The sequence below is a fragment of the Crocodylus siamensis genome, chromosome 9 (genome assembly GCF_052110815.1).
Source record: "Crocodylus siamensis isolate JL-2025a chromosome 9, ASM5211081v1, whole genome shotgun sequence".
NCBI lineage: Eukaryota > Metazoa > Chordata > Crocodylia > Crocodylidae > Crocodylus > Crocodylus siamensis.
The window spans coordinates 64,906,657-64,920,854 of record NC_143403.1 but is presented as its reverse complement, the minus strand read 5'-3'; the positions used below and the strand labels follow the sequence as shown (position 1 = coordinate 64,920,854).

The 14,198-nt window shown below is 39.3% G+C and overlaps 1 protein-coding gene across 2 annotated transcripts in view; it reads left to right on the top strand.

Annotated features, from left to right (window-relative positions):
• Window positions 1-14,198, top strand: part of ADGRD1 (adhesion G protein-coupled receptor D1) — a 237,932-nt gene that overhangs the window by 37,709 nt on the left and 186,025 nt on the right. For both annotated transcript variants that reach the window (XM_090062339.1, XM_090062340.1), the window contains 3 exons: window positions 716-826; window positions 3,445-3,520; window positions 7,932-8,073. In XM_090062339.1, coding sequence (XP_089918465.1) covers window positions 716-826; window positions 3,445-3,520; window positions 7,932-8,073 — 329 coding nt within the window. The remainder of the gene's footprint in view (window positions 1-715; window positions 827-3,444; window positions 3,521-7,931; window positions 8,074-14,198) is intronic.

Here is a 14,198-nt window from a genome sequence, read left to right as displayed (position 1 = left end):
AATGCCTATGCCTTTTAAACAAACCTTTAAAGTTATAAGTGTCTGGAAGGTACAGAATTTTAATCTCGGGACAAGAAAATGGGATAAATGGTCCAAATTCTTACTGGCCTTTATAACTATTGCAAGGTCCCCCCACCACTCCATTCTGCCTAGAAATCTCTTCTTATGCACATGTATAGCAACAAACACAACGGTGCCCTCATCTTACATGTGCTTCTAGGTTTTGTAAATTAATAATAATTGAGTTCTGAAATTCCTTTCTATGGCTTTGCCGTCTACATAAAGAAGTAAAGTTGGAGCAAGAAAGAGTCACATGAATTACCCCAAGCTGCTTCATCTCCCATGATGTCCTAGGCAGTGACATTCTAAAACTAAACAGTACGATTCTGAAATGTCTTCAAATGTCAGGGAAAAAAAAAAGAGAGGAATCAATCGATTTTGCTTACCTTGGTGCCTCGTTAAGCTCAGTTTGTGCACATTGTAAAGTCATCCATGGTATATTAACACCCCATATACATCTTTTTCCCCTCATAAAGAAGTCACAGCTTAAAGGCAATTGTACTCTCAGGGGGTTTATTCTATTTTCTCCAAACAGCTGGGGTTTTACAGTCAAGACTTTCAATAGCTATTAAAAGAGCAAACTCCAGTTTTGCAGTCAACTAGGTTGTAAAGGTTATTGATTTTTATCGTATTTTTTGTTTGGATTATTATACAGATTACTCTTTGGTCAAAATGCCTCCTCAGACTCTGAATTTGTCTCATTACCGCTTCCCATCTCGGGGAAAGAGTTATATTTCCATCCCCAGTGAAGCATTTCACAACAAAGGTAAGGGAAAAAACTTCAAAGAAGGGGCTGAATTATGTGAACCAATTGTGCCAAGTAGTGTCTAACACTTGTCTTGTACTGTGGGATTTTGACTTTTCTGCCTTTTCTGATACATGATTTAATTGATTTATTGTGTTGACTTTAGCTGTCTTAATTATCAGATAATGTAAGTACGGTATTTTTCCATGCCACGGTTTATTCAACACTGTTTAAAGGTCCTCTCCCCTCTTTGTGAAAAGTTGAATAATGCAGCTAGGCCAGATATATTAAAACCATTTAATTTCGGCACCCCTTTTATATCAGGGCAATCCTAATTCCTAGTAATAATGTTAATATTTCCAGCCATTAAACTGGTTATTTTTTAAGAAATTCTAAGTTACCAGATAGTGTACTTAGTTTAGCACACTACAAAATTACTCTACAAAGGATCTTTCATACACTCTCTCAAAAGGGAAGACATTAATCTAATGTTAAATAATAAATGGCAGCATATGGAAAGGGAAAAGGATGACATGTACAGTATGAAATACTGAAAGGTTAAGTAGACAAAATTTAAATCCAGAACTAGTTTTGGATTTTAACTACCTTGAAGTTAGGGACTAGAAAAATCTGAGATTTCTTTTTTTTTTTTTTTAATCCTGGGTAAGGAAAAAAGCAAACAAACCATTGCATAATCAAAAATTAAGTTTCTAATTCCTAAATAAGGATTCAAGGGACAGATGTAGCAAGTCATTTAGATGCCTTTCTGCACCTAGGTGCCTCTGGAAATCTGGCTGTTTTGGTCTTTGGCATGTGCTTCTCATTGTAATTCAGATCAATAAGGAATCAGATGATTTCTTCCCTAATCCTCACACTAGCAATGAGCAAGCTATGGAGTGGAAGACTGCTTCTTTTGCAATTCATCATCCTCATAATTCTCCTCTTCTTCACCCCTGATACCTGGTCTTTGCAGATAGTGACAGGTGGGGCATGCTGTAGATAGTGGGGCTGCACGGGTAGAAAAGAAGAATAATTTTGCCCGGAAAACCTTTATTATTGGTGACAAAGAGAAGATGGGGAAAGCCCAGGGGCAGTTTGCCAGGCTGGTAGCTACTTCAAAAATCTGGCAGATTTACGCTGGGAGTCACAAAAAGGCAATGAACATTGAACCCCACAATGTACCTGCAAATATATAGGCCTTTGCTGTGCTCCTTCCATCCTCATTCAGGAATGTCTGCGTCCAGCAATGCAAACAGAGCATTTGTTCTGTTCTTCCCTCACCTACTGGCATCTTAGCTAGCAAGGCTTATTTGGAGGCAGCAGTGAGCAAAATAGATTATCTCCCACTCTCTCCTTTTACTTCATGGACTAAAATTTCAAGATGCTCTGTTTACCTGCCCTTCTTCCTTTGTCAGGGCAGAATAGGACCACTGAAGCAAGCTCAATGCATGTCACAACAGGGCCTAATCCCAAGCTTTTTTTAATTTGTTGAGAATCATTTTCCCCTAACTTGAACTGGATCTGGATCAGGACCTAAGTGTGGAGAGGTCCCAAATTCCATAAAAAGGGGATCTCTGCCACAGTCACGGCAAGCCTGCATACCTGCATGCTCTTAGGTGAATGGCCTCAGAGCCAAGGTAGTATGAAAGGTCTGAACATGCTTCACGCTAACTGGGGCTCTTCCATAAACCTCTCTGCAAGGAAAGGTTGATCTCCATTCAGTACAGTGCAGTGTCTCAGACAGTGCCATAGTTATGGAAGCATTGTTTCCTTGCATTGACAGGGGGTTCAGACCTGAGATTTCACTGCAGGTGCTGCAAATCTTGAATGGGAAGCATCAGAAATAGCAGGTGAAAGGATTTTCTCCACTCCACTTCCAGCATCATTCACCATGTGGCGTTTTCTTACAGGACATTTCACATCTGCTGTTTTGAAGTGAATCCAGCCTGTAGGATATTTAACTTGCATCAGCCAGGGACTTAGAAACCCTCTAAAACTCAATTAAGGGCACACTCAACTAGCAGGCCACATCACTAGGCTATTCAAATGAACTAGGTTTACAATGTATTATTCTATCTTGAATGGCTGACATTGTAAATACTTGGAATCCAGCAGGCAAGACAATAAAGGACATCTGCATGGTTGACACTTGTAAAACAGCATCTGTCTCTTCACTCATGTTGAAGCAGCCATAAATACTCCATATGCAGACAGCAAACCAACAATAGAAACAAAAATTACTCATCTATGTGAATGTTGCTGGTAGTCAAGTAGTCCTTCAAATTATTGTAAGCCATTCTTGATACTTCGGTACGTCAAACAGCCACTTCTCACGACATGTGGTTCTGGGGTGGCTTTACAATAGATTAATTTTAACAGCTTGCTCACAGTGAAAGCATAGAGTCTGGAGGTCAAGCATTCTTCCCTAATTCCTCTGATACCTGTTCCCAACCCTATGTTGCAGACTGCTGTCTGCCTTTGCATTTCTTTACGGAACCAAGCACATTTTCCATTTATGCACAGGTGTGAAGGTCTGCACAAGTCAAGGTTCTGAATTAACACTGAATTTTGAATCTAAGTGAAAAATGTCGAGCTCAGGGTTGTTGCACAGAAGTATAACTTCTCTTGATTTTTCACAGCATGGATTACCATTGTGGGCCTGCTTTACCACAGCATTCATTATTACTTCCATAAAATCAACCCTATGGAAACCAAGTAAGTATCTTAGCATGACTCATGCCATCATGGTTTCATGATTGCTTTAGCAATGTACTAAGCACATGTGGGGGCAAACTTTCTTTACAACTGGCTTAAGAGATGTTTTGAGCTTTTATCCTTTGTCTGGTGTGGCGAGGAGCTCAGAGAGGCAGTTAACCATTTTAAACTGAAGTCAGGAAGAAAGCAGGGTAGAGGTTCACCTTATAGTCTATCTAGATCAGAGATGCATAGCCTTATGGGAACTGGGCCATTGACTTCAATGGAAGTGAGAGTAAACTTCATATTAGAGGCTTTGTTTTAAGATGCATTTCTTCTGGTTCTTTTTCTCTACATACATTGCTTATCCATTAGATCTGATATTAATTGAATATTTTCAATCTTTGAATAACATATATGAATATGTTTCTTTCTTCATTTAAATAAAATGGCAGGAAAAACGTAACATCTGTCTTTTAACCAGTGTTTTGAGTCCTGTTCCCATAAACCTGTAAACTATTTTATAATAATAAACTGGACAATGCATCAAAGACCTTTTTGTTTTATATGCTATGCCAATGAAATCATTAGTAGATAAGCTAAAGTAAACTAGCAGCAATATAGCTTTCAGAAAGCTAGTTCCCTGGGGAATGTTGCAAGGACACTCATGTAAATCATTACATTTTCCTGTTATGCCAGTCTAAATGTATTTATTTATTGAATCTCAGTTGCAACAACAGATTAGATCAGTAGTTTTCAGTCTTTCCCATACCATGACCCCACGTGACAGAAGGAAAAAAAGAAAGCTGTGATACCCTAAATGATTTCTTTCAGGGGCGTCCTCCCATCAAGCTGTACCAGGTGACTTGCTAAACCAGTACGTGGTTCCCAGAGATGTGCAGCTTGGGGAGCAAATGCTGGTTGTGCTGAGACGATGACTCAATGGGCACAAAAGAACTGCATGATGTGTTTAATTTGTTTAAAAAAATACCAAGCACCTCCTGAAGAAGGCAGCTAGCTGTAGTGTGTGAAGGAACCATATCTGTGGCATACAGTATTTATTACTGATAAGGAGAAGCACAGGCAGTCATTTATGAAGATTTAAGTTTTCAAGCTGCGTGTTTTGCTATTATTTATTAAGGGAATTAGGCCAGAATTTTAGCCTCCCAGAGAGAAAGAATTCCTGTGGGTTTGACTTTTAGCTCAAAGTTATTAGCAAGGAAAGACAGTGTCTAAGTATGTCTAACCTATCACTATTCTCATGCAACTTCAAGGCTGTCTCTATAGTCTTTGTCCCCAGTTGTGCACAGGGATCTACCTGCACAACAGGGCTCTATTCTGCCATTTTTACAGTATCTCTTTATTCTTGCACGTCAACTGCAGCAGAGGGAACATGGCAATCCCAAGGCCCCAGCCATATTCCTACTGAAGTATATGGAATTATTACCACTGATGTTTGTGAGAGAACAATCAGGCCATAACATGTATTTTTAAGAGACTCTTTTTAGAAGCAGCTGGAAGATACCTTATGTTAACCTGGCCTACCTGAATTATTTGCAACTTCTCTAATATTACAGAATCATATCTGTAGAGATCTAGATGTCCTGGTCCAGAAGCCTGTTTTGAAATCTAATAATATGAGGAATCCTGGCTTGGCAGTTTTCCTTTGTTGAATCGAGCTCCAAATATCTGAGGAATGTTTGAAAAATAAGAGCACCGTTCTTTCCCTGGTGGTTAAATTGCCATTACACCCTTCTTTCATGTCTCATCACAATACTAATGTTTCCTCAGAGCAGTGATTTTAAAATGTCCTTTACCCCCCACCCCAATCTTTTAGCCTTAGGCTACCCAGGTACCTATAACTTTTGTAGTCTGTTCGCTTAGTTCTTTAGGCCAGAAGTTGGCTATCCTGTGGTAGATGGTAAAGCTCCTGAAATATTTTGGCCACTTGGTTTTGCCACTTGGTTGTTCTATTTTCGGGTGATCTGACCGAGCTTTCTGAGCAAGACTTGGCTTTGATGCCTTAGGAAGGAAGTTGAAGCCTAGGGAAGCTGTGAGTCAGATTCTGCTTTTAGTGATACTCCTAAGTAAACCTGGAGTAGCACCATGAAGGCAATCAGGGTACTGGCCCTTTACCTTGTAAGACAGAGTTGTAAGGGAGAAGTTGACATTCATGAGCGGTTTGCATGTGCTCCAGAAATAGTATTTTTTGACCGTTTCAATTATTTCCACATGTATCCAAACTGATCCGGGTCTTCTAATGCAGCTTTACAAAACGTTAATCGGAGATTAAATAAAACTGCCTCTAAACGTCTTTTGAACTTCAGGTCGTTTAGTGCACACAAGTGCTGAATCCAAATGCTTCCAACTATTGGAGATGAACTTTCAGGAACTCACCTGGATCTGTCTTTGCTGCTGTCATTATTTCTTCTCTGATTTTTAATTCTATATACTCAGAGGGGAAAATTCTGTCCTCATACATGCACATAACTCTCTGATTTCAGTGCAAGCAGAAATAATCCCTGATGGTGCCAATATCATTTAGCTGCTATAGCATGGGACTAGATCCTACGCAAATCTGAGTTCAAAATAAGCTAATTGAAATCATTAGTATTTGAAATGAGATTTTTCTAGGTCAGTGAGAGAGGGACATCAATAAATTACTAAGATGTGGTATAGTTGTTAAAGCAGCGTTTTTTTAACAAAAGTAAGATTGTACTGTGGATGATGAGTGACATGATGCTCATGAGCTGGCAAACAGGCTTGAATGTTTACTCACTGCTACCCTAGCTGATAAATAGTGAGCAGACCATGGCTTATAAATATTATTTAACCATTTGCTTGATTTAAATCTAAGGATTTGGTGATGGCAAATGCTTTGCTAGTACAGCTGGTGTTTGTTCTTGCTCATTTGAGATGTTTCCAAATTAGTGTCCAAATTTTATTCTGCAACTAGGGCCTCTGGTCTTCTGAAGCACGTGGTCCCTTAGCTTTGAAATTTGCTGACATGAGGATTTTTATCTAAAATGAACACTTCTTAATGTTTGTACTATATGTTGTCAAATTAATGAGGGCCACAAAAAATAGTGGGCTGGCTTCCTAATAAGAGTTTTGATCAACCTGGCCTTCACCAGTGTTGTTGTCTAAATGGTAATATCCTCCAAATGCAAACATGTTTTTTAGACAAATAGCAAATACATATTTCTAGATAAATAGCAAATGGCAAATACATATGACAAAAATATAAATACATAACAGAGAGAAAATTTGCTCTCTATCTCTGTGTATATAGATAGATAGATATGGCAAATTTTCTCTCTGCTAGAAAGGTACTTTTTAGTTAGATAGATTTATCTTTCCTGCATTGCGTGAGCCCTTCACTTTGAATAACTCTCTAATGATCTAAGGCACTTTCACACAGACTTATTAACAAGAGTAAAAGAGCTAAGCTATGCAGAGCAAAGAAATACTGATGATAGCAAGTCTTCTGATCTATAAAGCTGTCCCCAGTAACTTGTGCCTGCTAACCTGATCTTGCAAGAAAATCTTCAAGGGCCTACCCATGTCCTATGTCAAACTTCATTGACTTGGAGGGGGGAGATTCCTAGCTCTGTTCATATAGATATGACTGCAGGATTGGGATTTGAGCATTGAATAGTGTGGCTGTGGTGTCTTGTAGTTGACTTAGATATACAAAAGTTTTGTTCAAGTTATTAATGGCACATGCTGACCTTTGGATGGTTTCATACAGACACATGCATGGGGGGTTTTTTTAGAGTGCGTGGATCTTTATCTGCCATGCTAATTATGTATAATGAAGAAGGTCAATAGCAACTGTGCAGAAGTCTAGGGTCAGTTCTGATAAACGTAAATAGGGGGCACCACGGGTGAACAAAGAATAACTGTGGAAGGAGGAAGAGAACGAACGTTGAGCTGTGTAACTCAAAGGGAAATGAATCTTATTTAGCTTTCCTGTAGTGGGTCAGGGTGTGAGCTTTATTTGCAGAGCTTTATTGATTTCCTTGGAGCTATGCTGGCTAACACCAGCTGGGGATCTGGTCTTTCATTTCAGGCTAAAAACAGATGCTTTCTTTGTTGTTAGACTTATTTTATGAATGTGTCAGTGAAGAAGCTAAACCGATTCCAATTGCAACTTCATTTTAGATGTCTTGCATTAAGAAAGCATTTGATACAACCAGCTTAATGTTTTCAGCTTTTTTTAATGGGCTTACACTCCACTAGTCAGTGAGTGTCTCTGTGCTTGGGCATGCAGGCAGGGAACTGGGCTCTATCCTAAGTCTTCAGTCTAAATTCTTCATTAGATGCACATGTAAACGCTTCATTAGATGTAATTGTCCAAAATTGGTATGAACTGCAAATGCTAAAATACCACTTTATTCACTTCCTAATATTTCTGTTGCTTCTTCCCAAGGATTGCTGAAGCTACTGCTTATAAAGGGTACATGATTTCAGCAACCAGCTATCTTATCTCCCTGAAAGTGGAACCTCCACCGACACTGTCTCATAATCTGTCAGGATCTCCTCTAATTACCATTCAGCTCTCCCATAAACTGGTAAGTGAAAATGAAATCTTTGCTTTATACTATCATCATGGCTGACTGGAGCAACCTTTCGGCATCTGTGGTCGCTTCTCTGTTTTGCTGGTGATGTTATTGTGAATACTGCTAGCAGTGACCTTTCTGATACTTGTGACTGAAAAATATGGCTTTTGTTTATCCTGTTCCTTATTTTTCAGATATATCGGTTTTTATTGTGGCAAAAAAATAGGTCAGTGTACTTACGGAAGAAAAGGTGAAGAAGCAAGCATTTCTTGAGGCCCTTTAGGATATATTTTCCTAGTGATGCGTTTGAATAGCTTGCAATAGGTTTAATAGGAATTGCTGCATATTCATATGAGCTGACCAGGGGGGAAAAAAAGAGTTCCCTTCTGTAAGCAGATGGTGAGGTTGTGTTATCTGGCTTCATTCTGCGTTGAGATAAACCAAGACCTTTAGATTTTTATATATGTATTTATTTTTAAAATGAGCTATTCAACCTAGGGTAGGCTAATAACATGGTGGTTGGAGCTTTCTCATGCAGTGAAGGAGACTTAAATTCAGACACTGCCCTGAGGTTTATTTCTCCCTTGTCTGGCTCAATAAAAGTCCATCCAGAGAAACTTCTTCCAAGAAAAGTTTCATTGCAGTTGATCTTTGTCTGTTAAAAGGTTTTAATTGTGATAAAACAGCAATGCCCAAATAAAAATGTTTAATTGGATAATTCCCAACAGACTGAGAAGGGAATATCTTTGTTCTTTATGCTGTTAAGCTGTTTTTTGCAACAGCATTGTACTGCACTATTGTTTTGAAATCGGAGGAGTTATAGTGGGGAAAAAAATTCCAGTGAGCATTTTTCTACTCAAGAAAATATTGAATGAAGTTGGTAATAGGAATGGTTGGAAAATGGAAAAATATGAAAAACAATTACTATTTTTCCTTGAACTTTTCTTTCAATGAATAACTTCCAGCCAGCTATTTCCCTCCCTCCTTTCCTCTTCATAGCAAGGAAAAGAGGGAGGGAGCCCATTCCATCCTCAGAAAAATGCTCATTAAACTCATGCATATTTTTTGCATGACTTTTGGCCAGAGAAAATAAATTCAAGAGTGTGGAAGCTGGAAGTAGTGTGTTTCTGAACAGAAAATGATCTTCCCCAATGCCCTCTCAAAGATGGATCCTTCACTCCCAAAAGTGCCCGTCTCTTTTTAAGAGTCTGTTGGTTTTAAATAAATGTGTCTCGCTTCATTTGGTTATTATATACAGATAGAAACGTCTCTTATCATTTGTCATCTTTTCCTGCTGGGTCAAGTCAGTTGTACAAGACTATAGGGTGTGGGTGGGGGCGGAGTGTGTATGTAATAGTGTGTAATGTATATCACAGCTATCCCACTCTTTACTATGATAGCAACAGTTATGTTAAATATAATGATTTGGGCAGAGGAGCAAACGTGTAAAGGATATTCCTTTCTTATCAACTTTATAGTGAAAAGTTATGTAAAAAATATGCATGAATTTAATGAGATTTTCTTTCTGAGGCTGGCATGGGCTCCATTTTAATGCTTGTCTGCTTATTTCTTTATGACCTTTTATTACAAGAGTAGATTATGGCACTGGGAATCTGTTCCTGTAGCAAGAAATTCCTTGCTGGCAATTAGTATATTGGGAACAAATGGAGTGAAAAGAGTAATATTGGACTATGCTGTAACAAGCACTGCATGTGTACCAATGTGCTTGGAACTTTGTTACATGGGTACAAAGTCTAAGGATTTTAGTCCATGCTTGACAGACTATGGCAGTGAATTCATCTGCAAGTAGTGCTATAGCTAAGGATTAAAGGCTCTCAACATGTGATGTTGATATCTAGGAATTATGTCCAGAAATCACTGAAATTTGAAATTCCTTGGACCTTGGTAGCAGGCAAAGTGCATAAAGAATACGAAGGTCATTTAAAATGTTGTATTAGTTGACAATTTACGTATACAATTCAAACAGCGGGCAACAGAACCGATACTGGAGGAGTGGATTAAAAACACTGGATTCTGTGCAACAACTCAGGAGTCAGCAGACAAGATTTTATCCCCAGTGAGCACAAATCTAGTCTTAAGGCCACTGTCGCACAGCCACCCTTATGTTGCACTGCATTCATAATGCACTGCCAGCTTCAGTTCAACTAGGCAAATTTGTCTCACTCAAAAGAGAAGTGTGGTATAGAACTACCCATGTTTTAATCCTTAGATGATTTTTCAGCCCCTTGTAGTTGTTGCCCCCTGGTATGAATTAAAACAGCCTCAGAGCTAAACCAGAAGAACTCAGCACAGCAAGTGGATCAGGCTATTTGCAAAGCTTAAGGCAGCTGAATGCCTATCCCTGGGTTTTTAAAGAGGTCCCAAACATGTCATTGTGGGTTTCTCTGTGTGTTCCCCCTCAGTAACACCACGTTAAATTGACTCTTCTTGCAAACAAAGAACTATTGGTAGTTTTAGTTGTAAATTCAGCCAAGACCCAAAAATATGAATGTCTTCCTGATGCAGGCATCAGCGCCACGATCACCTTAAGTAATAACAATGTCGCAAGGGGAACTTGATTAAGAATTCTGCCAATATGTGAACCCGTTTCTTTTCTGTTTAGCACATCCCCAGCTGAACGGTTAACTGAATTTCAACTGCAGAATTTTTTCCTGTTCTATTATCAGCTCGGGTGCCTGGTTCCAGTATAAGCTTGCATGACACCAGTCAGAATCCACCTCGTCCCCTCCTCTATCCTATTCCACCCAGAAAATGAGCAAACTTGCTATGGGAACACTGAGTGGCAATAATAGTTAATGTTTTGGGGGGGCCTTTCTCCAAGTGCAACTACACTTTACATGTGAGAGCATTTCGATAGTTGGTCCCATTAATGGTCGAGGGTGTTGTTATGATGCAGGTATCCACGTTGTAGCCGTGTTGGTCTACAGGCAAAAGGAATCTGAACTCTTGGTAGAGGAGATCCAGCCAGGAGATCTTACAACACCTTTCAGCTCTGCTGTGAGCTACGAATTTTCATTTCTACCTAGGAGAAGTGTTACAATCTTTGCACTCTCCTATGCCTGAAGAAGGGCTTGTGTGCTGGAAAGCTTGCAAATAAAGACTTTTTTTGTTGTTGTTGCAAATATCTATTTGGTCTAATAAAAGATATTGCCTCTACCAAGAGCTCTGATTTCTTATGATACAGTTACTCTGGGGAGATGTATGGGGAAGTGAGATCCCGGAAGAGCCATTCCCCTCAAGTAACTTTAGATCAGAGATAAGCACAAAATATGGATAAATTTGCTGTAAATTAATCCATTCCCAGTCCCAGACAGCTTAGGGTAGCGTGCTTCTTTCCTTGTGATAATGCATTTACCTTGTTTAGTCTGGAAGTTCTGCAAAATTACACTATCCATTTGCAAAGCTTGCTGTTCGTTTGCTGCCCTCCCCCCCCCCCCCAAAAAAAAATCACCAAAGCAAAACAACACCCCCCACTGCCTCTGTTGGTTTGTGTCTTGGCTTCCACAGAGAATTCCTTATTGTAGATTCAATGAGGCTAGGGGGGGCAGGGGTGGAAAGAATATGATAGTTTGGTTTGGGTGTGGTTCAGACTTTGAAATTCTGAGTAAATCTGAACATCAGGCTCAGCCAAAGCTGAGAGGAGAGATTATGCATGTCACTTTTCATTATCCCAACATCATACTTGATATTACTGTGCTCCAGAAACTGCAGAATAACAAAACCCGTTTCAAATCCTTGCCCTCCGGATGACCCTGCTGTTGCTTATACTTTACTATAGGTTGCTTCTCCTATGACTGTTTGCATGTCTTGATTTTTTTTTATTATTCTTAGACGGTCGTACTTGCTGCAGTCCCTCTGGCTCTGGGGTGGAACTTGGACCTGTTGTGTGTAATAGAATTAAGGTTGAAACTTATTAAGCATTAAAGCTGAGTAACATATTTCTGAACGAGGGGGGGGGAAGAGAAATAAGAAGATAAAGAGGAGGAAGAGAAGCTCTTTGGACTTTTTTTTTAAAAAGAGACATTACCTGCCCCCCTGCCCCCCCCCCACTATTTTTTTTTAACTAGATTTTTCCTCTGAGTGTAAATTGATACTGTTACTGACAGGACTGACTGCCTTGCCTGGAAGTTTGGCTTCTGCATTGGCAATTAAACACTCATTCAGATCACACAGGTCTCCTCCGTAGCGGGTTGTTCATCTGGGGATTTGGGGGGCCAAAATAGCCTCTGGAAGTAGGGGGTGGGAGGGGAGCTCCCTCCCTCCCAGGACTTACCTACCCCACAGTGGAGCTGCTACCCTGATGCACCTGCCTCTTCCCCTACCCAATACTTACCTTAAATCAGGCTCCTGGCATCTATATCACTGAGTTAGATCAGGTGGCCATTTATAACCCAATGTATCCCCCAGAACTTCTTAGTGTAATGCACCCTAAAATGATGCTTTATTCTGTTAAAAGCAAAGCCTTGAATTCAGATGTGGAAATTGTCCAGAAGTATTTTAAACTCAAAAACCTTCTGACAAAATTCAAAGCAAGTGTTTTGCTGCGTCTGGGCAAGCTGCGTCTTTCGCGGGGATGGCTTTATTTATTTATTTGCACGTGGCTGAATTTCATGACATCCTTGCACCTTCATTAGAAAAGTTGTGATTGACACATGGTTAATCTGCAAGGGTCAAAGTTATCTTGAAGAAACTTCACAATCCCTCTGCAATGTTCAGGCTTAAATATACTCACTGTTTTATTTCTTTATTTATTTATTTTCCTGTTTTTGGTTGTGGATTTCCCTTTTGCTATGTCAGATATAAACAAACCTGAAATTTAAAGTGAAATATAATGTTGAATGATACTGATTTAAAAACTCCTGAAAGTTTTACAAAATTCTACTGAACTGTTCTATTGCAGCTTCCTTTAAAAACTCATCCGGAGTTGGAAGGAATGTGCAGATTCAAGAAAAAAACTGTTACTTCTGTGGATCTATAGAACGTCAGTAGAAATAGCACAAGTTTAAGGTTAACATTTTAAAGGCAAGAACAAAAATTGTTCTAGACAGCTGCTCAGAGAAAATTTTCAGGACAAGAGAAAAGACCTTTTTCTAGAAATGACTAGGATTTCAAGCTGGATTTTTAAATTTTCTGAGGGCATTTGGATGTTTAATTCATATGACTTTCTTATGATTCCCAACTGACTCTGCAATTAAGCCTGTTCTAGTCAACAGTGCATCTTGCACTCCTTCAGAATAAAGGAATCATATCACCCCTCCTACATTAACTGCATGCCAAATAAAATACAGTAATATTGGAGCATTACCCTAGGGTAAGTCAGATTAACCTAATGGGTAATAATTTTTTGAAGCATTTTTCATTGAAAAATGCTGATTTGTCAAAACTAAAACTCTTCGCCAGAAAAGGAACTTGCCAAATTATCTGTCTTGAAAACAGCGTTTGTAAGTTGAAACCTTTCAGTGAGACTTGAAATAAAAAGGCTCTAGTAAGGGAAAAACCAATGGCCATTTATACACATGCTCTGGGAAGCAAAAGGGTGTGTGTTTTAATTAGAGCAGCTCTGAGGGCACTTATACACATGCAGTGAGGCTGCTCCAATGCTCTGTAATTAAAGTGCATTGGAGCAGACTCGATTAATTTTAGCGTGGCTCTCAGAGCTGCTCTAATTAAAGCTTCCCCACCTCCTAGAGGTGTGTGTATAGAGCATGTGTATAAACAACCTGAGAGCCACTTTCATTAAAGTGCCCAGAGCGTCATGTGTATCAGCATCCTTACGCTGAAAAATGGCGGTGGGGGCACTTTAACTAAAGGTCATCATATGAGACAATTTTTCAGCATGGGGATGTTGATGCATGTGACACTAGAGTCTGCTGGAGCACAGTAATTACCATGCTCCAGCAGACTCAGTGAATTGAGTCTTCTCCAAAACATTATAATTACAGCATGTCAGAACAGCCTCACTGCATGTGTATAGGTGCCCTATATTTTGGCCAAAAGTAAAATCTAAACTAAGAAAATACATTATTTTTCACATCACAAAAATGTTTTGAGAATTTCTCTTTGTTCCAATTTTAGGATGAGACCTTATATACTTTGTCAACTTCCATGGATTTGGA